Source organism: Chiloscyllium plagiosum, unplaced genomic scaffold (genome assembly GCF_037043375.1).
Source record: "Chiloscyllium plagiosum isolate Xiang-an unplaced genomic scaffold, Cpla_swu_hap1 HiC_scaffold_10, whole genome shotgun sequence".
Taxonomy (NCBI): Eukaryota; Metazoa; Chordata; class Chondrichthyes; order Orectolobiformes; family Hemiscylliidae; genus Chiloscyllium; species Chiloscyllium plagiosum.
In genome coordinates this window covers 83,762,618-83,786,094 of record NW_028270148.1, presented here as the reverse complement: position 1 = coordinate 83,786,094, position 23,477 = coordinate 83,762,618, and the positions used below count along the sequence as shown (strand labels likewise).

Below are 23,477 nucleotides of genomic sequence, written 5' to 3'. Positions count from 1 at the left end.
CCTTTTCAACTGCAGCATTCTTTAGTCTCTCTCCGTTTCAACAATATTCTGCTCTCCTATGCTTCCTGCCAAAAAAGAGACAACTTCCCACTTTATATGACTTCTCAAAACTTTGCCCACTCATTTCACCTAGCTTAGTCACTTTGCAAACATTCTATCCTCCTCACAACTGGTTTTCCTTATCTTCTTTTTGTCAATGAATACAACTGCAATTGATCAGTCCCTTCAGCCAGGTTGTGTTTCATATACCAATAGCCATATGCTGAATTAGGCAGCAAGTCTGTGATATTCAAGCATTATTTTGCAAATCCATGGTTTTGCACAAACATCAATTTCCACATTTCTCTTATGCATACTTTCCCTGTCCAGAAGTCAACACTACAATGGAGAAGAACTCACCTCGTTTTTTTTATTTCGACAATCCATTTTCAAATCACTCAATCAAATTACAAACATTGCCCACCAGGTGCAGTGTAACGACAAAAAATGAAAGGGGGATGCAGGGAAACAAGGTAGAGGAACACAACTTACTATTTCATAAACCTAATCACCCAAGCAAATAATCTCCTGTTGACTAGGAGCAATGCAACAACAACACAAAAAGCTGGGGAAAGAAGGGAGAGAATTAAATCAACATAGTATCAGAGTGGGAATAATTCACTCCAGCCCCCCCAAGATGAAGAACAGTCCAATAAGCATGCCACAAATCAAAACCAGAACTGTCCTGAACCTAAATGTCTCTTAGAACAGTTCTCCATTTCTAACTCCAACAGATAGCAGTCCAGTTATGTTGCCAAACAGAATATGACTCACTTACCCTGACTCTTTCTTGTTGATTAGCCAGTCCTTTATACAAGTTAATATATCACTCCCTGCATTTTTAATTCTTCCCTTGTATATCAACCATTTATGCAGCACCTTAAATTTATATTTGTTTGTGACATCAATGGCTAGTCTAACAGAGGGCAGTTAAGTATCAACCGCATTGCAGTAGATCTGTACTTAAATGTAGGCCAGACCAGATAAGGTTAGCAAATTTCTTTTCCAGAAAAATATGAGTGAGTCAGATGAGTTTATTTTATAACTGTCAGTAGTTATGTAGCCTCCATTAGGCCAGCATCTTACTGAATTCAAATTTCACCGCCTGCTGTGATGAAATTCAGCACAGGATATCAGCCCAGGTTTTAGGTTGCTAGCCCAATGACATTACCACTGCGTCAGTTTAATAAATGTACTTTACAAATTCAAATACATTACATCTTTTGATTCTCCTTTATCCAACCTGCTTGTTACATCTACAAAGAATTCTAACAAATTTGTCAACTACAATTTTTCTTACATTCAGTCAAGGTGTGTCAGGATGACTTTATTATGATTTTTGAAATGTCCTGCTTTACTTTCTTAATAATAGATTCTTGCATTTTCGCAATGGCAGAGGCTAGGCTAACTGGCTCATAATTTTCTGCTTTCTGCCTCACCTTTTCTGGAATAGAGATTTATGTCTGTTGTTTTTCAGTCCACTGGGAATCTAGGAAATTTTGAGGGATTTAACCAATACTTCTACTTTCTACTGCCATTTCTTTTAAGACCCTGAGATGCAGGACAAATATCAGACTTTAGCTACATTAGTTTTCCTTGTACTTTCCTCTAGTGATTATATTTGCTTTAATTTCCTGCCTCCCTTTGCCACTTGACTTTCTGCTATTCTTAGAATGATTTATGTCTTCTAGAGATGGATATATGATATTTATGCAGTGTCTGCTATTTCTGTATTTCCTATTATTTGTTCACTAGTTTTACCTTCTAAGGTACTGTATTGATGCTTACTTTTCTGCTTTCTTCCTTTTTGTACACATATTGAACCTTTTATTGTTCATATTTTTCTTGCTAATTTCACATTTTAAAATCTCTGACTTATTTTTTAGTCATCTTTTACTGTTATAAAAGAAGTTGCCTAATGCTGACAATCACTAACTTTCACAGCCCTAGATGATTTTTCTTTCAATTTGATATCAGATTTGACATCTTCAATTGGCTACAGATGCTGTATCCTTCACATATTCTTTCCATCTGGACAGAATACATCTTTAAGAGTTCTGAAGCATCTCTTTAAATATCTGCCACTGCTTCCCTACATTTTAACCAATTTTTCTACTCCACTTTAGCTAACTGTTTCTTGCTTCTAAATTGCATTTAAAGTTTTAAGATCCTTGTTTTACAGCCATATTTTTACTCTCAAACTAAATGTGATATTTTATCGTGCTATGTGTAATCTTGGTTAGAGGTCAGTGGAGAGTATTCCCTTGCACTCCTACTCTGTGTCTTGCAGTGTTTAGAAGAGTCAGGCAATGAGCTGCTCAGAATTCCCAGCCTCTACCCTGCTCTTGTAGCCACTGTATTTGTGTGGCTGATCCAGTTAGGTGTTTGTTAATTGTGGGTGATTTACCCATGGCAATACTATTGAATGACAATAGAAGATGGGTTAGACACTCTTGGTAGAAAAGATAATGACTTTGTTGAAACTTTATTGCTGGAACAGCACAGCAGGTCAGGCAGCATCCAGGGAACAGGAGATTCGACGTTTCGGGCACAGGCCCTTGCCTGTGCCCGAAACGTCGAATCTCCTGTTCCCTGGATGCTGCCTGACCTGCTGTGCTGTTCCAGCAATAAAGTTTCAACTTTGATCTCCAGCATCTGCAGACCTCACTTTCTCCTCGAAGATAATGACTTTGCCCTTGTGTGATGTAAAGGTTACTTGCCACTAATGAGCTCAAACCTGAATGTTGCCTTGAACTTGATGCATGTAGATATGAACTGCTTAATGTCTGAGGAGTTGTGAACAGAACTGAACACAGTGCAATCAAAAGTGAAAGTTCCCACTTCTGTCATGACCATGGAGGGAACGTCATGGAGGAAGCAATTGAAGATAGTTCGGTCTAGCACATTGCTCTCAAGAACTTCTGAAGTTATGGCCTGGAAAAGGATGATTGATCACTAATAACCAACGTCATCTTCCTAACTGTGCAAAGTACGACACCAATTAGTGGAGTCTCACCCTGATTTCCATTGATTTCAATTATGGTAGGGCTCATTGATACCACTCTTGGAAGAGGCAGTGGCATAGTGGTAATGTTAATGGAGTGGTAGTCCAGAACACCAAGTTAATATTTTGGAGGCAAGAGTTTAAATCCTACCATAGCAGATAGTAATATTTGAATTCAATAAACAGCTTGATATCGCACTTGGACAAACATTGTGATGATGTCACAGCCAGTTCGTTTCATGTCATTTGTGGAATCCAATCTCATTTTGGATTGTATAACATCTGGAGCGGGCACTGAAGATGGTAAGGATACAAGATGTAGTCTGAATGGAGGACTTCAAAGTCATCACCAAGGATGGCTTGCTAGCTCCAGTACTCATGAACTGGCTGAGTCCTGAAGTATGAACCCAAATTGAGCATCAGTCAGTAGGTTATTGCTGAGTAAGTGTTCATGTTGGTACAGTTTATGACAGCTTCCATGAACTTATTACTTGAACCAGGAAACTACAGGTCAGTAAGTCTAACCTCAGTGATGGAGAGAATATTGGAAGCAATTCTCAGGGACAATGATTATTCTGCACTTGGAGAGGCAGGGATTAAATCAAGAACAGTCAGTATGGTTTTGTTAAGGGAAATCACATCTGACTAATTTGACTGAATTTTTCAAAGAGGCGACCAGATATGTAGACGTAGACTTTCTTTTGGTGAAGTCTAATTGGACTTTACAAAAGCTTTTGATAAGGCCTGCTTGGGAGACTGATAGCAAAGGTAAGAGCCCTTGGAAACCAAGGAAATTTGAGAACTTGGATCCACAACTGTCAGAAAGCAGGGGATGATGGTTGGGTTGTTTTTCTGAATGGAATTCTGTGCCAAGTGGGGTCCCACAGGGGTTAGTGTTAGGGCCCTTGGTATGTATAAATAATTTAGACTTGAATGTAGAAAGATTGATCAGTAAGTTCACAGGTGAATCAAAAATTGGTGGGGTGGTAAATAGTAAGGAGGATAGGCTTAAACTACAAGAGATCATACAGACAGGCTGGTCAAATGGACTAATTAGAGGCAAATCAATCTGGATAAACATAAATTGTTGCACTTGGGCTGGGGAAAGAAGGCAAAAGAATGCATGACGAACAATAGTAACCTTGGAAGCACCGAGGATCAGTAGAATCTTGGTGTACAGTCCCCTAAGGTATCAGGTCAAGCAGGCAAAGTGACTAACAAGGTATATGATATATTTGCCTTTCTTAATCAGGAATAGAGTTTAAGAGCAGACAGGTAATGATGGAACTGTAAGAAATGTTGTTTAGGCCACATCTAGAGTAATGTGTGCACTTCTGGAACCACATTATAGGAGAGAAATGCAGAGGAGATTTATCAGCATATTGCCTGGGCTGGAGAGTTTCAGTTATGAATAGAGATTGGTCAGACTGGGACTGTTTTCCTAAGAGCAAAGGAGACTGGGTAGAGACATGATTGGGATGTATAAAATTATGAGGGGCATAGATAGGGAAGACAGGAGAGAGGCATAGAGGGATCAATGACCAGGGAGCCTAAATTTAAGGTTAGAGGCAAAGGTTTAGAGGAGATGCAAGAGAAAAGCATGTCAACTCAGGAGGTGGTGGGAATCTGGAACTCATTGCCTGCAAGGGTGTAGAGGCAGAAACCCTTATAACATTTAAGATGTGCACTTGTGATACAAAGGAATACAAGACTATGGGCCAAGTGCTGGAAAACGGGATTAGAATAGTTAGATGGTTATTTTTGACTGGTGCAGACTCAATGGACTGAAGGGCCTTTTGCTGTGTTGTAGATCTTTATGACTATTGAAGCTAGGGTGATTGGCCAGTAATTGTCTGGAGCAGACTTCTCCCTTTTTTGTGGGCAGGACATACCTTGGAAAATGTCCACATTGTCCAGTAAATGCAGGTGTTGTAACTGTACTAGGAGCTTGGCTAGTATAGAATAGATTTTCAGCACTATAGAGTCATGGAGTCACAGAGATTAACAACAGAGAAACAGACCCTTTGATCCAACTCATCTGCGCCAACCAGATATCCTAAACTATTCGAGTCCCGTTTGTCAACATTTCACCCATTTTGCTCTAAACCCTTTCTATTCATGTACCCAACCAGATGCCTTTTGTAATTGTTCCTACTTCCACAACCTCCTCTGGCAAATTATTCCATACACGCACTACCCTCCGCATTAAAAAGGTGACCTTCAGGTCTCTTTTAAATCTTTCCCCTCTCACTTTCAATCTATGCCCTTTAGTTTGGACTCTCTTAGCCAGGAAAAAGGCCTTGACTATTCATCCTATCCATGCCCCTCATAGTTTTACCAAGCTCTGTAAAGTCACCTGATGCTCCAGGGATAAAAGCCCCAGCCACTTCATCCTCTCCCTATAGTTGGCAGAACCTATATCCTTCGGTACATCTAGTGTATTCAGCCTTCTCTTCAAATCACGTGGTGTGATTTGAATTGGCTAGGCTTTGTGAGGATAGAGATTGTGGCTGGAGGTAGATCATGCACTCGGCATTTGTGACTGAAGATGACTGCAAATGCTTTGGCCTTTTCTCTTGTAGGATGTGCCCATTGGTACATATTCCAGCAAGGATGCCTGGTCTCAGGTTCCTACTTTAGCCTAACAGATATTTTCTAAACAACATGTTCAGAGATGTTATAACACATGTACAGCAGGTAGGACTCAAACCCAGTTCTTCTGGCCTGGAGGTATGGACACCAGCACTGGTCCACAAGGATCCTAACCTATCGGCTTTATATACTTGGGGCTTTACATTTGTAAACCCTGTGCTTTAAGTGCCAGCTGTAAAATTATAGAGAAATTGACAAGGAACTTGAGAAAAAAAAACAGAAAATCCTATGAGCTTCTGATAGGATGCTATGAAGCTATTCATTACAGGAGTGACTGTAGTAACCTGCTTCACCATCTACTGAACCATCTAACATTATGGAAATATCCTACATCATTGTTATAGGATGGGATTATCTTTAAGTTTCTCAATAGATTCTGAGACTCTGCATCATTTAAATCTGACAGGGATATTTTTCAAAGTGGCTGAATCTCTGCAATTACATTACACATGGAACTAGTCAGAACTTGCACAGTGTAGTTCTGGCTAAAATTAATATTAGGTCATTTTTGAAAGTCCCATCCTAAAATGGGCTACTAATCCTTTATTGGGCCCAGGTGAAAGCACTCAGATGTGATGCATCAGATTAAGGGTTTCCTGCACGATACATGAATAATTCAAACCTGAAAGCTTACCTCTGCCATTGGTTTCTCATAAACATCTTCACCTGTCTTCTTTTCCTGGGCTTGATTGGCATCCCTGTACAATGTCCGTAAAATTGTCTCAGGAACGGCCAGACCATAATAAGCCTCTAAAGACTCCGGATTAATCTTGTTCGACTTCAGCAAGTGAATAACATCCTCTCGAGCCTGTAGAAATTGAGTAAAAACATGTTTACATTTAGCTCACAAGTTAATGCTTCATTTCAAGGGCTAAGAGTAAGCAGGGGAAACAGTAACATTCTGTATAACTCAGTAAAATGCAATATTTTCTTACATTGAAATATTTTTGTTACGAGAAGCTTCCTTTTCTCTCACAGCAATATCTCTCAGCCTCCAAAGTAATGAGACTGCGACAGCTGAAGCTCACTACACAAATGACAGAGGATCCTGCTCCCATCTCAATTTGTTCAGCTCATCCTTATTGGTTGACCACAGCTTTGTCTACTCACCTGACACCTAAGTGATACTAGCATTTTCACATCCCTACATGAGCCCAACCGTTCATTGCTTAAAATGTAAACTCTCAGCACCAATGTTGGCAAACTCTGTGCAACTTGTTGAGGTTAAATCTCCCTTTTTTTGAACTACTATTCAGCATGCATTCATGAGCCCATCCAGCTCTACACTGTGTCCATGACAGCTGCAACTTAACATATCCCATACTCTCCATCTGCTGCCCCAAAGACTATTAATGAACTCAGCAAGATATTAATTGGAGATGTCCAAATTGACGGCTCCCTGTTTCTGCCTTTACTTTGTTTTGTTGTTCTAGTGACCATCCAAGATGGCAATTTTTATTGTGTACCTGCACCCCGATTGAAAATCCAATTGATATATGTGTGTTACAAAATTGCGAGTGGTGATGTGTTTGCATTATCAAACAACATGATTCTTATTTCTAACTACTGATTTGATGCTTCTATTTTCTTGCAGTCTCATAAACCAAATCATAAAAATGGATGTTCTGCACAACTTTCTTGTTCTAGATATTTAATTATACAAAAACTCAGTGATTGTATGATTAAAGAGTTGGTTCTCATTATAGTTTACACAAGGCCAGACAAAGACGCTTCTTCCTCAACTGCTTAAACAAACATGGAATCTATGTGGTCATTGAAGTATAAAATCTTGTGTCAACTAGATAAAACACTGAAATTAGATCACTGGAAAAAGGAAATATCCTCACTTGTCTGAAATGGTTGAAAAACCTGGATTAATGTCACAGCAGGCCTTGTTCACTGAGCTTCTCCCTCCCATCCTTCTCTCTGATCGTTTATATAAATGGGAAATGAAAGAGAGCTGTGATATATTGAAAAATAAATAATTGAGTGAGATCAGAAATATGTCATTCATAAGTTTATTTTAAAGTGAACCACTCTACTTTTAACTGTGAACTATATTTTGTAGTTATAAAATTAATGTGGAATTACTTGGCTTAAAAATCATGGTACCACAAGACCCACAAATATCACAGAATATTGTGCATAAATTATACATACTGTGTCAGGCTGGAAATTATTCCCAGCCATCTTGTCATATGAGCACAATGTGCTCAGAAGAACTTTCTCCCACTGCTACTTTACCAGAGCTATTAATGGACTTAGGCATCCATTAACAAGGTGGAGATAAGAATTTGATTTGAAGTTATGTCCAAATAATGGCATGACCAATCATCACTTTTATCCTTTAAATTCAGATTTGCAAATGGTAATCCCCATTTCCTAAAACTTTCAATTAATTTTTCATTCTGTCTCCAGATTTCTTTGTTTCTCCCCACACTAATCTACATTCCGTTCCCTCACGACCACCTAAGCATTAGTCTCTATCTCCATTAGTCTTGAGTAGATCCATTTAGAAGCATATGGACAGTTTAGGTTGAATGTATTTATCTCCTGTAGAGAAATGCCTAGAAGTAGAAATTTACCTCAGCCTATTTTCACGACCAACACTGATTTGAGTGCAGCTTCCAGTTAGGATCCTGACCTGATATTGGGCCTCAGACATCACAAAAGTGAAATTTGTGACTTGCCATTTTGTCTTCAAAGATAGGTTTTGCATTTATATCAGCAAATATTAGGTTCTTGCTTCATCAGCAGAAACACAAAAGGTGAGAAAGTGATAAGAGTTGGGAGGTGATGATCAGAAGAGGGCGTTATAGCAACCATGAAAGCTGATGTTTATCCCCTGATTTCAGCCCAATTTAGATTTAGATTTAGATTAGATTACAGTGTGGAAACAGGCCCTTCGGCCCAACAAGTCCACACTGACCCGCCGAAGCGAAACCCACCCATACCCCTACATTTACCCCTTACCTTACACTACAGGCAATTTAGTATGGCCAATTCACCTGACCCTGCACATCTTTGGATGGTGGGAGGAAACCGGAGCACCCGGAGGAAACCCACGCAGACACGAGGAGAACGTGCAAACTCCACACAGTCAGTCGCCTGAGGCGGGAATTGAACCCGGGTCTCTGGCGCTGTGCGGCAGCAGTGCTAACCACTGTGTCACCGTGCCGCCCAAGGGGACCCAAGTATGCTCTTAGAAACCACATTTATACATCTAAGGAATCCAATTCATGTTTTAGGTAGCTACCAGGAAAATGTTTAGATATTTATCACAGTCCAAAACTGAGTCTGCTAGGTCAATAAGAATTAATTTCTGGTGTCCCTTTCTGCAATCTTGAGAGCAGGAACTTTATTACTGAGTATCATGAGTAGAAACCAACATCCTGTTACCCTGCATGAGGAATTTTAACACTGTGTCTTCTTTGCCAGAAACCTTTTGAAGTTAAAATTCTAGTGACAAACCATGGAATGTAGATTCTGCCAAGTACCCAATAAAACTGCTCCTAGATATCTCACTCTTATTCTGCCACAAAGTTACAAGGTGACTGCAATTATTGCAACCATGACTAGAGCACTTGTGGCACAATGGTAGTATCCCTACCTCTGGGCTAGCTAATCCAGGTTCAAGTTCCACCTGCTCCAGAGGTGTGTAATAACATTTCCAAAATTGCTGATTAGTAAATAAAATATCTAGAAGCCATTATTAGTTAATAAATCATAATGAGAGTAGCCTTTTGACCAGTTTTTTTGCTGATCAAAATAGCATTTTTTATTTATCACTTTCTTCCATTGATTGAATCACATAGTGGGAAAAACGTTAAAAGCACATTTTAAAAAAGGAAGAATTATGTTTAAAGAAATGGTGTACAATCAGTCCTAATATAATGCAATAGTTCCATTCTCGTGTGATCTCGTGTTGTAAGAAAATCATGTAATCGCTCCGCCATTTAAGCTAACAGGGCTGGAATCATGTTATAGCCAATACAGGTAAGAAAGTTCACATTGTATAAATGACGGTCTAAATTCCTCAATTGCGTTAAAACTAATACATGTTGAAGAAACATGTGTTGTAGCAGAACTGCCTATATTATGCTTTAAGAAAGTTATTCTTGTGTTTTATGGACTTAGAGCTTAGATTAAACCACATAGTATCTGTTTTTAGATAAGGATGAGGTCTAAGATTCTCATGCACACTTCTTACAGGAAATGCACAGGAGGCCATCTTGGTGATATCCTTTCACCATGCCTGAAGCTGGTGTTGGAGTGTTTGCAAGTGTGAAAACAGGAACCAAAGCCTGCTTCTGGCCACTGCTGCACCTTTGGTTTTCCCTAAGGAAGCCAACAGTAATGCATGTTACCTCTAGGAAACCAGTACTAAATAGCACAGAATTTAAAAAGTAAGTATTTATCATGATTTCCAGCCCTGGGAATTCCATGCTCTCTCAAATCCCCCAGGACCTTTTCACTAAGGTCATCCCCATCCCAACCACCTAACTGCATAACAGTATTCCCAGCCTCTAAACAAACTACAAGTACAGACAATGGCCCCCAACCCTTCCTTCTCCTCACACCTACTATCCAACCTAACCATTTAAATGACAACTGGCATGCATTCTGGTGTAATCTCCAACTGCAGAATCATCTACATTTAGTGAATCAAAAAGTGTGTTGCTGGAAAAGCACAGCAGGTTAGGCAGCATCTGAGAAGGAGGATTAGTTTAGATTACTTGCAGATTAGATTAGATTACTTACAGTGTGGAAACAGACCCTTCGTCCCAACAAGTCCACACCGACCCTCTGAAGAGCAACCCTTCCAGACCCATTCCCCTACATTTACCCCTTCACCTAACATTATTGGCAATTTAGCATGGCCAATTCACCTAACCTGCACATCTTTGGACTGTGGGAGGAAACCGGAACACCTGGAGGAAACCCACGCAGACACGGGGAGAATGTGCAAACTCCACACAGACAGTTGCCCGAGGCAGGAATTGAACCTAGGTCTCTGGCGCTGTGAGGCAGCAGTGCTGTGCCACCATGTCGCCCACAAATGATGGGGCGATGTTTTGGGCATAAACCCTTCCTGATGCCCGTAACATCAAGTCTCCTGTTCCTTGGATGCTGCCTGACTTGCTGTGCTTTTCCAGTGCCACACTTTTTTGACTCTGATCTCCAGTATCTGCAGTCCTCACTTTCTCCTACATTATAATGAGGTCAGTGCCCATGGTCCAGGGTTCTATGAACCTCACAATGTGTGTGTGGCAGTCAATATGTGTGCAGTAAGGAATTCAAAGAATTTTTTTAAACTTAAAGGGATTTCATTCCTTCTCTGTGAACCAACACGTGACCACGGATTTCTTCCATCACAATGACAAGGGTATACACCATGCAGCTTACTACTAGATGTGACAATACTATGGCCTTAAGAGATGTATTTTGTCCTTTTTGTTTGAAGAGAGGTTCTAAGTTAGAGGTCAGAGCAATCCATGCAGAGCCACTGGAGTAAACAGCTTGTGAGGCCTTGGAGTTTTTTTTAAAGTTGTAACAATAGAAGCAGCCTGAATGGGTGTGGTCAAGCTCCCAAAGGACCAGGATTTTTAGTTTTAGCTTTTAGCATATGATGCTGGGGTCTTGAAGAAGTGGAAGCCTTTTTTCCCCCTCTCTTGGTTACAGCTAAAAGTTAGGGGTTTTCTTCTTGCTGCTGGAGTTGCAGATGAGATTGTCTGTTATTCTGAATTTGCCTTTGTCAAGGGTGTGTTTACGGGATGTTACTACATTGGAACAGTTAATTAATAATAGTTACTGTATCTGTTATTTTGTTAAGCATTTCGATAGAGTTACAGCTGAACCGATTCTTTTCTATATTTTTTCTTTTGTTGTATTTTACCAATAGTGTTTGAGTGAAATGTGTTTTGCTTAATGTTGAGTAATTTGACCAATCAAATTCTATCTGGAATGCACCAACTTACACCTACCTTTAAAATAAGAAAACATTAGGGTCTAGACTATCTTTTTAACATATTTTGAGGGGTTTGTTCAGGTCCATAACATAGAACATTTTGGAATCATTCCTGCAGTATTCCTCCAGGGCAATCCTAGACTTGCTTGAAGATGCCGATGAGTGTACCCGATAATATTCCCTGAGGAAGCATGGCTCTCATTGAACATCTCCTACTGTGCGAGGGATCTGAATACAGTTATGAGCCATGTGATGAGTAAACAAACCAGAATTTGACTTTTGAATACGTATCCAATGCATTTGACAGAGAGGCCCATCACATGGGGATGGAGTTGTTATTTCTGCTTAAATAATGGACTGCGTTCTGAACCATTTCCATATTGAGGGACTGGAACTCAAGAAAATAGCTGAGTTCATAAGACACTCCTGAAAAGTGACGGGATGTAGTTAAATGGTACCCTGCACTATTGGGAGGCCGGCAACATTTCCAAACCCCCAGGCTCATTCTGTCTGCTTTTCTGTGGCAAGTAGGAATGAAGTGAGGCTATGACTCTACAAAGCCTCAGTGCATTCCCTCAGATAGCAATGTACTGCAAAATTTGACATGTTGCTGATATCTCCAGTAGCATTAGAAGGAGTTAGAATAAGAAAAGCAAAGATCCAGGTAACATTGACAACTGGAACCAAAGCATTCCTGCCTGCTTGAGGCTCCATTGGTGGCTACAAGATTTCACGGAATTCTGTCATTACTACATTAATGAAGCAACAACTTCTGAACTGTCAGCCATTGCTGAACTTGAGATAAGAGAATTAAAGCCCTTAACATTCTCGGTGAGTATGACACCTGCTGTGAACTCATCTCCCAACCGTGCTCCTCCTCCAGAAGCTTGTTCTGCTTTCTGTGGGTTCTTTTCATTCTTCCAGCCATGCTAATTTCCAAAATGAAGACTAATCATGCCACTCATGTCTGGAAGCAAATGGATTCAGCACAAGCTTTTAAATAATATTTTGTACCAGCTAGACTTTGCCAGGCAAAATGCTCAAGCTTTGGGAAAACGTGCACAATTGCACCAACAACACAGCAACTAACCTATGAATGTTTAATATTCCCTTTAAATTGTACAGGTGGAGGTATATGCTATTTAACATATTTAGCAGGGCATGTAGTTGTTGGAAATTGAAATGCTGGAGTAAAATCAGTGAGTTGCATAATGATTGATATTAAGACAGCTATCTATGCTCTCAGTAGTTATTATGTGCATTCACACAAATCCCTTTATCAAGATGCTGTCCAGCACACTTCCTATCAGAAGTGTAAGAACACATCTCAGACCCCATTGTCCAGTAATAGGGGATGTGATTCAGGGGATAGACATAATAGGGCGGAACAGTGGCACAGTGGTTAGCACTGCTGCCTCACAGCGCCAGAGATCCGGGTTCAATTCCCGACTCAGGCGACTGACTGTGTGGAGTTTGCACATTCTCTCCGTGTCTGCGTGGGTTTCCTCCGGGTGCTCCGGTTTCCTCCCACAGTCCAAAAGATGTGCAGGTCAGGTGAATTCGCCATGCTAAATTGCCCGTAGTGTTAGGTAAGGGGTAAATGTAGGGGTATGGGTGGGTTGCGCTTCGGCGGGGCGGTGTGGACTTGTTGGGCCGAAGGCCCTGTTTCCACACTGTAAGTAATCTAATCTAATCTAATCTAATTTCCCAAATGTTCGGAATCACAATTTTAGGACCAATTGACAGTCCAAAGCCTGCACCTACTGGGAGACAGACCATTTTACAGAAGGTGGTCTCTTAATTAGGCTGCATCCTAACTCATTGATCAAGGCAGATTTCTGATAGTGTCAGGCCAATGATACTGTCAGCTCTCGAGTTGGCAACCTTATGTGAAAGATTAGCACTGCTGAGACACATAGAAAGATGTTAGGTCATCTCAAAATGTAATCACATCGGAGTCATGAATCTAATAAAACATTTTTGAAGGACCAAGAATGTAAGTGTCTCTGATCAGAACATTTTCATGGAACATTCTGCCCCATGTCATCATGTAAGTATATGGATGTTTGAAAGTGCAGATAATTTTAAACAAATAATTCAATAAGACTTTTAAATGTCAGAATATAGTTAAAGCTAAATTTTATTATGAGTAAAATGCTTTGAATGCATGGATGAAACTAGTTTATAAATAATCAAAACTATGTAAACAAAAATTAAATCAACCTCAGGGAGTAGTGTTGAGAGTGACTGCCCTAGATGTCTAGGCTGGAATTGATCAAGTATAATATCAAGGAGCTCTCACAAAATTGGAGTCAATGGTAATCGGGCAGGAACTTTTCTCTGCTGATTGGAGTCATAACTTGCACATAGGAAGATGATCTTGGTTGTTGAAGATCAGTTGTCTCTGCAGGAAATCCTCAGGGTAGCATCGTAGGTCCAACCATTTTCAGCTCCTCATCAATGAACTTCCCTCCACCGTGAGGTCAGAGGTAGAGATTTTCAGTGATGATTGCACAATATTCAGAACCATTTGCAGCTCCTCAAACACTGAAGCAATCCATGTTCAAATGCAACAAGAAATGTATAATATCCAGATTTGGGCTGACAAGTGGCCAAGTAACATTCATGCCACCCAAGTGTCAGGCAATTACCAACTCCATCAAGAGAGATAGAGGCAGAGTGGTAGACTTGCTGAACTAGTAATCCAGAGTCCCAGGATATTTTTCTGAAAGTATGGGTTTGAAACCCACCATGCCAATTGGTGAAGTCTGAATTCAATAACAATCTGGAATTTAAAGCTAGTCTAATGGCAACCATGAAACTACTGTCGATTTTTGACAATGAAGCCCATGTGGATCACTATTGTCCCAAGGGAAGGAATTTACCATCCTTACCTAGTCTGGCCTGCACACACCTCCAAACACAGAGCAACGTTGTGCCCCCTGCGCAATTAGGGATGACTCTAAGGGATTAGGGATTGCCCTTTGAGATTCAATGCCATTACCATAGTTGAATCCTCCACTGTCAACATCCATTATCATTGACCAGAATCTGAAATGGACTAATCGTACAAAACAGTGGCTACAAGAGCAGGTCAGAGGCTAGAAATTCTGCAATGAATAGCTTGCCTTCTGACTCGCCAAACCATCTACAAGGCACAAGTCAGGAGTGTGATGGAAGGCTCTCCATCTACCTGGATAAGTGCAGCTCTAAAAATGCAAAAGAAACCTGACACCATCGAGGGCAAAGTAACCCACTTGTTTGGCACCACTCCCACAAACATTCACTCATTCTACTTTTGATGCAAACTAGCAAGTGTGTACCATCTACAAACTTCATTGCAGGAATTCACAAAGGTTCCTGAGACAGCACCTTCCAAACCCATGACCACTTTCATCTAGAAGGACAAGGACAGCAGATGAATGGGAACTTCACCACTTCCAAATTCCCCTCCAAGCCACTCACTAACCAAATTTGGATATATACCTGCTGTTCCATCAATGTCACTGGGTTAAAATCTGGAATTCCTACCTGTATAGCATTAAGCACATGGACTGCAGCCATTCAGAAGGCAGTTTGCCACCACCTTCTCAAAGGCAACTAGGGATGACCAATAAATGTTGGCCCAGCCAATAACACCCACATCCCATGTGTGAATAAAAATAAGCACAAATGGAGAATTTAAAATAAGAGAAATGGAAAAATGAAAGCAAAACCATAGAAGGAAAAGTTCAATTCATATTTTCCATTATGTGTTATTTTGTAATATGGAGTTAATATTACACTTTGTAAGTTATTCTAACATTAACATTACCAGTGTAATGTTAAGATCTCTTTCTCATTCACTTCCTCCTAGGTTCCATGTTGACTTTATTATTTTTGTGAAGAACATATATATATATATATATATACTTAAATTAAAATTGTATAAATACAACTTGCTGTAGTATTAAACTTTCAACATTATGGCTCTAAGACAAATGATTATAGGACTGTTTTGCTCAGTGAGACTGTTGCCCTTTGGCAGCCATAACCTAAGAGTTACTGTAACTGGTACAATTCCAGTTTTTCTTTTAGATTAGATTAGATTAGATTACTTTACAGTGTGGAAACAGGCCCTTCGGCCCAACAAGTCCACACCGACCCGCCGAAGCGCAAATCACCCATACCCCTACATTTACCCCTTACCTAAGGCTACGGACAATTTAACATGGCCAATTCACCTAACCTGCACATCTTTGGACTGTGGGAGGAAACCGGAGCACCCGGAGGAAACCCACGCAGACACGAGGAAAATGTGCAAACTCCACACATTCAGTCGCCTGAGGCGGGAATTGAACCCGGGTCTCTGGCGCTGCGAGGCAGCAGTGCTAACCACTGGGCCACCGTGCCGCCCACCAGTTTGTAAAATGTTTGTGATATTTCTTCACTTCTATGAAGTAATATTCTGACAAATGTTAGTATAGAATAGTCCTGTGCATATCTTTATATTTAACCTGAGAAAGCATTTTTCTGATTTCAGTTTCTCCAGAGGACAGTGAAAATGACTTCATGGTGATGTAATTCAATTAGAACTACCATATGCGGCACTTTTAAAGAAGCTAATAAAGGCTGATTCTTTGCAGATTTAACTTTTAGTGAAGTCGAAATCATAAAGGCCAACAAAGATGTTGCAGGTTAATAAATTTCACTGCCAATTACCTTCATCTTTAGATACAGGATATATTTTAACACTTAAAAGAACTAGCAAATTGTTGCAATATGTTAAGCAGACTATTGTGCTTTTATTGAGTAAGACAAATGTTGAAAATTATCGAGTTGCTGGTATGACTCGTCTCATTCATACATTTAGAATTAGAATTAGGATTAGGTATTATTGTCACGTGTGCTGAAGTACAGGGATACAGGAGTACAGTAAAAAGTATACAATGTCACCATTCCCAGCACCATCTTAGGTACAAGGATACCTAGGAATAAAATCTTAGGTACAAAGTAGAAACATAAAAAAAATTGTTAAAAGTTCAACAGTAAAGTCCTTCTTGGTGGAACGCAGAAAAATCAAAGAATAAAGTTAAAAGTTCAACACTGCAGTCCTTCTTAAGTGCTTAGCCATGTTGGGCTAATATCATTCAAATAAATGCATCCTGCACCTGACACATTGTGGTAAACATTTTAACCTCTTTCTTTGTATAAGTTAATTCCTTGTAAAGCTGGTTTTACACGATTTCTCTCTTTTCTTGTGTTCCTTTGCTCCTGTCATTCAGGTTGTCAGAAAAGTGTTCTGGAACTCCTTTTATTCTCCTCCCCTTGGATAAACATGAGCACTGTCAACCTATTTGCTCTTTGTTTTGGCCAACTCAACATGACATCTAAAAGCTGAATAATAAGCAGATTTCATAAAGGAGGAATGTAGGTTTCTAATTTGAGGTTATCCTAGATTCACAAGAATATCCGTGCTGCGGTCTGGCTGCGTCCAGGGATCGGTAAGTAGTTGCTATGGAGTGCTAGATCCAATACACTCATTGTCTGCTGGGTATGAGCATAGCCTCTACTAATTCTTTGGTGCTCAGTAAAAATGGTAAAGTGGTAGGATCTTGACATCATTCCAGGTGCCCATTCCTCACAAGGAGATGCAGTTATAGCACTAAGCACCCATCTGGAGGAGTAAGTACATACAGGACCCCTCTTGAAGTCTTCTCTCTGGACACTCCAGAGGTCTTCCACCTCTACTTTGCAGTCTGTGAAAGATGATTTCACACAACCCAGTTGAAAGATATTCACAAAGAAGTCCTGCCTGCATTGTTTTTACCATGGTTGCTGTACTGTAGAGTGCTGGAGGTGTTGTTCTATCTGAAAAACACCCTTATCTTCTTACTTGGCTCGATTCTTTGCCTCTCTTCAATCCACATTATCCACCTCATAGCCTTAATAAGCTCTTCATTTGTTTGGAACAGCAATTCTGAAGATTAAGTGGTGCCTTCTGTCTATATAGTATTGGTGTGAAGCCACAGAAATAATCTGCATGGAAACCTGATGTCAAGGGATCATCCTATGTCCTTCATTGGCCCCAGTGGAAGAAGTTGTTACACTGGAGAAATGCTGGACAGAATTTGATTTAGTGTTGTCACATGTACCTAAGTACAATGAAAGGTTCTGCTTTGCCAGCAGTACAGGCAGACCATTATAAACAAGGGCATACAGATCATTGAGTTCTTAGACAGAGCAAGACACACAAGGTTATGACTGCACAGGAAGTGCACAAAAGTAAGGTCAACATTAAATTTGAAATTAGAGAGGCCCATTCAGCAATCTAATAACAACAGGGAAGAAGCTGTTCTTGAACCTGTTAGTGTGTGTGTTCAAGCTTCTGTAATTTCTGCCTGAAGGAAGATCACATGTTGTTCCTGCTGACACCTCTGGGCAGAGTCAAGATTAGAGTGGTGCTGGAAATGCACAGCAGGTAAGGCAGCATCCAAGGAGCAGGAAAGTCAATGTTTTGGGAGGAGTCCTTCATCAGGATTGAGGCAGGAAGCCTTTGGGGGGGGGGGGGGGGGGGATGGAGAGAAAAATGGGAGGGGTTGGGGCTGGGGATAAGGGAGCTGAGAGTGCAATAGGTAGATGGAGGAAGGGGTAAAGGTGATAGATCGGAGAGGAGGGTGGAGCGGATAGGTGGGAAAGAAGATTGACATTGCTGACCTGGAAGTTTGGAACTGGGGTAAGGTGGGGAGAGGGGAAATGATGAAACTGGTGAAGTCCATATTGATGCCCTGGCGTTGAAGGGTTCCAAGGCGGAAGATGAGGCATTCTTCCTCCAGGCATCAGATGGTGAGGGAGTGGCGGTGGAGAAGGCCCAGGATCTGCATGTTCTCGGCAGAGTGGGAGGGGGAATTGAAATGTTCAGCCACGGGGTGGTGGGGTTGATTGGTGCGGGCGTCACAAGATGTCCCCTAAAGCACTCTGCGAGAAGGCTTCCAGTCTCCCCAATGTGAAGGACACCGTGTCGGGAGCAACGGATGCAATAAATGACATTGATGGATGTGCAGGTGAAACTTTGATGGATAAGGAAGGCTCCTTTGGGGCCTTGGATGGAGATGAGGGGGGAGGTGTGGGCGCAGGTTTTGCAATTCCTGCAGTGTCAGGGGAAGGTGCAAAAAGTCCACTTGGGCGTGGACTTGGCCAAGTAGTCATGGAGGGAACGGTCTTTGAGGCAAGTGGATAGGTGTGGGGAGGGAAATATATCCCTGCTGGTGGGGTCTGTTTGTAGGTGGTAGAAATGTTGGCGGATTATGTGCTTTATACGGAGGTTGGTGGGGTGGATAGTGAGGACCGGGGGTGGGGGGGGGGGGTGGGGGGGAGCGGGTTCTGTCCTTGTTGCGGTTGGAGGGATAGTGTTTGAGGGTGAGGTGCGGAACATGGATGAGACACAGATGACCTCTGGACAAAGTATTGTACCACTGCCCTTCTCTCTATCTGCGCAGTGTTCTGTGGAAGACCAGCGATGGTGGTGCTTCTGCATCTTTGTCGCATTATGACAGTGTTTGCAACTGCAAGCTCCTCAGTAGGAAGTGGCTGCATAGTCACTAGAGGTCAATGCTAGTCCTGATCTTCCAGGAACATGTATTTCTTATCCTTTCGTGGAGCAGCTCTTAGTGCAACAGGTACTGAGACACCCACATCTATGCCTAGATCCATTGAAGATGGTTCCAAGGAGTTTATATGGTCAATATCAGAAGCAAAGCATCTCTTCATAGTATAATGACTCAGTAGTTACAGCACACACAAATAACATTTAAACAGCATTCTCTTAGCATTGGGACAAGGAGGTCCCTGACAAGGAGGCAAGTGGGATGTCTTTACATTGCCCATCATTGCCCTCATTCAGTTGTCTGCTGCTCCATTCTTCTGGTGCCCACAGTCAGACATTGTACATATAGGAACAGTAATGAGAATCTTCCTCCCAACTTCCCAAACCCCACAGTACCCAAGAAAGGCAGCACTGCATGTAGAATAATAATGTGGATATTTTATAGACAAAGATCTGAAATAAGCAGCTCCTGTACATTGTGCAGGTTGTGAGACCTTGGAAGGTGATTGCTACTTTGGAGATGTGCCATGAAGATGCAAAGAGACTGGTGCATATTTGAAGCCAAAAGGTGGGAATGGTGGATAATGGGCCATCACTACCTATGGAGCATGCCCTGAGATGTTTGGGACTGCTGTCCCAAGTTTGAGGCTCAAAGGGAAAAGTCATGGAGTTGTCGGGTATCCACTTTCACGGTAGTACTGATCATCTAGTTTCAATCTGGCATGTAGGAGAAAAGGAAAATACAAATAAATTAGGTGAGATCAGTACCAATTTCATGCATTTGCTTGCAAATATGCCTCTTATCACTCATGAGTGAGATTCTACTCTCACCATTCAAAGCTTGATTGCAGAATCTGACATTTTCTCAGAAGGATTCTCACTTGTGCTGATCTTGTCATATTTTCCCAAATGATCAAGCAATCCTGCCTCAGATTAGTAAACAAAGGGAAGAAATGCCAATTTCCCAGAAAAAAGGCTTTTATCCACCCAAAGAGTAAATTTAAAATTGCCACCTTTTGAAATCAATCTGAATGAGAAGTCTGCCCAATGTACAAAAAAATTAATGAATCTCCAGACAGTATGTAAGAAAAAATATGCATTCATACAGCTTTTAAGTTGCAAAATGCGTTGCAGCCAATTTTGTACTTCTGCAACCATAGTCACCGCTGTAATATAGGAAAGGCAGGGGTTGATTTTATCGGAGCAATGAGCTGTTTGTCCTTGTTTGATTGATTTTGTTTGAGGGATAGCTACTGGTGAGAACCTCTCCCACGGTCTCTGAAATGCCAACATTTTACATTCGGCAAAGTTGTCAGACACCTTGCTTTAACTTTCCATTGTAAAGATGTCACCTTTGACAATACCACTTTCCTTAGTGCAGACAAGACATTGTACAGAGAACTGCCGGAGCAATGGAGAATCGATCACCACCATAGGAAAGGGTTAGAGGGATATGGGCCAAATACTGACAAATGAGACTAGATACATTTAGGAAAGGGCCTGTTTATGTGTTGTACATCTCTATGAGTTTACGTTCACATCCATCCCTTTTTCCATAGTTATTGTTGTTTGTTGGGGGATTGACCTGTGTGTTTTGGCAATTCAATGTAAATTAGGTGGAAATGACAATTATGCATCTTATTTCTGTTATTTTTATTTGCCTGACAATGAAAATTGTATAAATAGTATTACTTATACATCATTTAACTGAATGAAATTCACAGCCAGATAAAAATGCAATGCTCAAGGTTGCGCAATACTCTGGAATAGGAAAAAATTGGTTTTAACAATTAAATATTGATATGTATAATTAGATGTTTATTTCTAAATAATTTCCATTTGTAATTTTTCTCTTTTTTTTCTGTTGAATACTATTTTGCCATCAGCCTGTTTGTTATTTGTTATGAGGGAATCATTTCCTCCCTCGGTCCACATGCTTCAGCTCAGACCTTTTGTAGTTGGATGTTCACATTATTTTCATACCTTGAAAATTCAAACAAGGAGTAATGGAGGAAAAGGAAGTTACACTGGCAGTTTGAATATCTTAAACATTCACTCACTCCAAAACCAGTGCACAGTGGTCGCAATGTGTACCATCTACAAGACACACCCTGGGGACTTAACAAGGCACTTCAACAGTAATATTCAACGTGTGATCTCCATTGAAAAGCCACATACCATTCTGACTTGTAAATATATTGCCATTCCCTTATTATTGCTTTTGTAAAATCTTGGAATCTCCTACCTAATAACATAATAGAGCTACCTGCACTGGTGGTTAAATAAGGTGGGTCACCATAAACATTTCAAAACAATTGAAAAATAGATAAACTTTCATGGGATGTGGGCATCACTGGCTAGGCCACCATTTGTTGCCCATCCCTAATTGCCTTTCAGAAGGTAATGAAGAGTTGCCTTCATGACATCCATATGATGTAGGGTGTTGTTAGATGTTGTTAGCAAGGGTGTTCCAAGATTTTGCCCCAGCGACAGTGAAATAACATCTATATATTTCCAGGTTAGGACTGTATGGCTTCAAGGGGATTTGCAGATGGTGGTGCTTGTATGCATTTGCTACTCATGTCCATCGATATGGTAAATGTCACGAATTTGAATAATACTGTTGAAGGAGCCTTGGTGAGTTACTGCAGTGAAGGGAACTTGATATAAGGTAGGATATAGGAAGCTATGGAGGAGATAATCTCTTGACTACCACACCTGGTGAAGAATTAACAGATTATGACCTCCTTTTTCTTTCTGCTACAACACTATCATCATCGAGATTTCTAAAAAATGGCACTTCTAAACGTGGTGCAGTCCCAGAGGCTGCGCTCTCATTAGAGTGAGACTGATGGTGAGTTTAATGTGAGTATTACCACTCCTCAGGCAAGGAGTGAGGCTAAGCAAGCAAAGCCTTTATGGTGACCTGAGCTAGTAAGGGAATTACACACGTTGCTGGTAGTATCACAAACCAGTCATCCAGCCAACTGTGCTAGCCACCCCCAAGCTGGAATACCTTGTAATTTGGTTTCAGCTCTCCAGTCCACACTGGAGCATTTTACAGTTTCAGTGACATAAAGTCATAGAGTCATACAACAGAGAGTCAGACTTTTGGTCCAACCATGTCAATTAGGTTTCCTAAATTAACCTAGTCCCATTTGCCTGCATTGGTCCCATACACATGTGGACCTTTCCTATTTATGTATCTTTTCAAACGTCTTTTATATTTTGTAATTGTACTGCATCTACCACTTCCTCCTGCAGCTCATCCCATATACACACCACCCTCTATATGAAAAAGTTGTCTTTCAAATCCCTATTAAATCTTTCCCCCTTACCTTAAACTTATGCCCTCTAGTTTTGAACTCCCCAGCGAAAAGACATTTTCTGTTCGCCTTCTCAATGCCCCTCATGATTTTATAAATCTTTATAACATGACCCCTCAGCCTCCTGTGCTCCAGGGAAATAAGTCCCAACCTAACCAGCCTCTCCCTATAACTCAAACCCTCCTGTCACGGTAAGATCCTTGTAAATTCTTTTTGCACCCTTTCTAGTTTAATCATATCCTTCATGTAGCAGGTTGACTAGAACTGTACATAGTTCAGTGGTCTCACCAATACCATGTACAGCCACAAAATGACATGCCAACTCCTATACCCAGTGCTCTGACCAATGACATTTAGAATGGGATAGAGTTCTTAAGTGAGCCACCGACCTGAAGGGTAAAATGAGTTCACTTAGCTCTTGTGTCATGTTATCTGCAACCATCCATCAAGTTCTTTCAAATATCAAAGTCCAGGCCTCTGAATGTCTATGGAACAACATAAAATACCCTTGGAGCTTTTGTTACGGTAATTCAACTCCATATAAAGCTGTTTTAAGATTGCAGTATACAAAACATTCCATGTATGATTTAGAAATTCCATTTCTGCAGCCTGCTGGCTGTTACAGTCTCCAGTTCTTGCTGAAACATATGATGCTGTACAAGCATCTTACTTTTAAAATCAAACCCCTTGAAATCTGGCTCTGGTACATTCTGATCTATCCACAAGATCTCCCTCCTCTTGTTTCAGCACCAACTGCCCTAGCTTAGAATTTCTTGTAAGTCCACAGTTGCAATTGAGATCCTACTCCCCTTCCTGTATTATATCATTGACTGAAGATTTCGAGAGCTTCCTCTGCAGAAGGGGTCAGGTGGCTGACGTTTGGGGGTCTGTCAGCTATTTTGG

The 23,477-nt window shown here is 40.8% G+C and overlaps 1 protein-coding gene across 2 annotated transcripts in view; it reads right to left on the bottom strand.

The window, feature by feature from the left end:
• The window catches only part of LOC122552954 (filamin-A-interacting protein 1-like), a 245,339-nt gene that overhangs the window by 121,967 nt on the left and 99,895 nt on the right, over positions 1 to 23,477 (bottom strand). For both annotated transcript variants that reach the window (XM_087991507.1, XM_043696264.2), the window contains one exon: positions 6,330 to 6,503. In XM_087991507.1, coding sequence (XP_087847633.1) covers positions 6,330 to 6,503 — 174 coding nt within the window. The remainder of the gene's footprint in view (positions 1 to 6,329; positions 6,504 to 23,477) is intronic.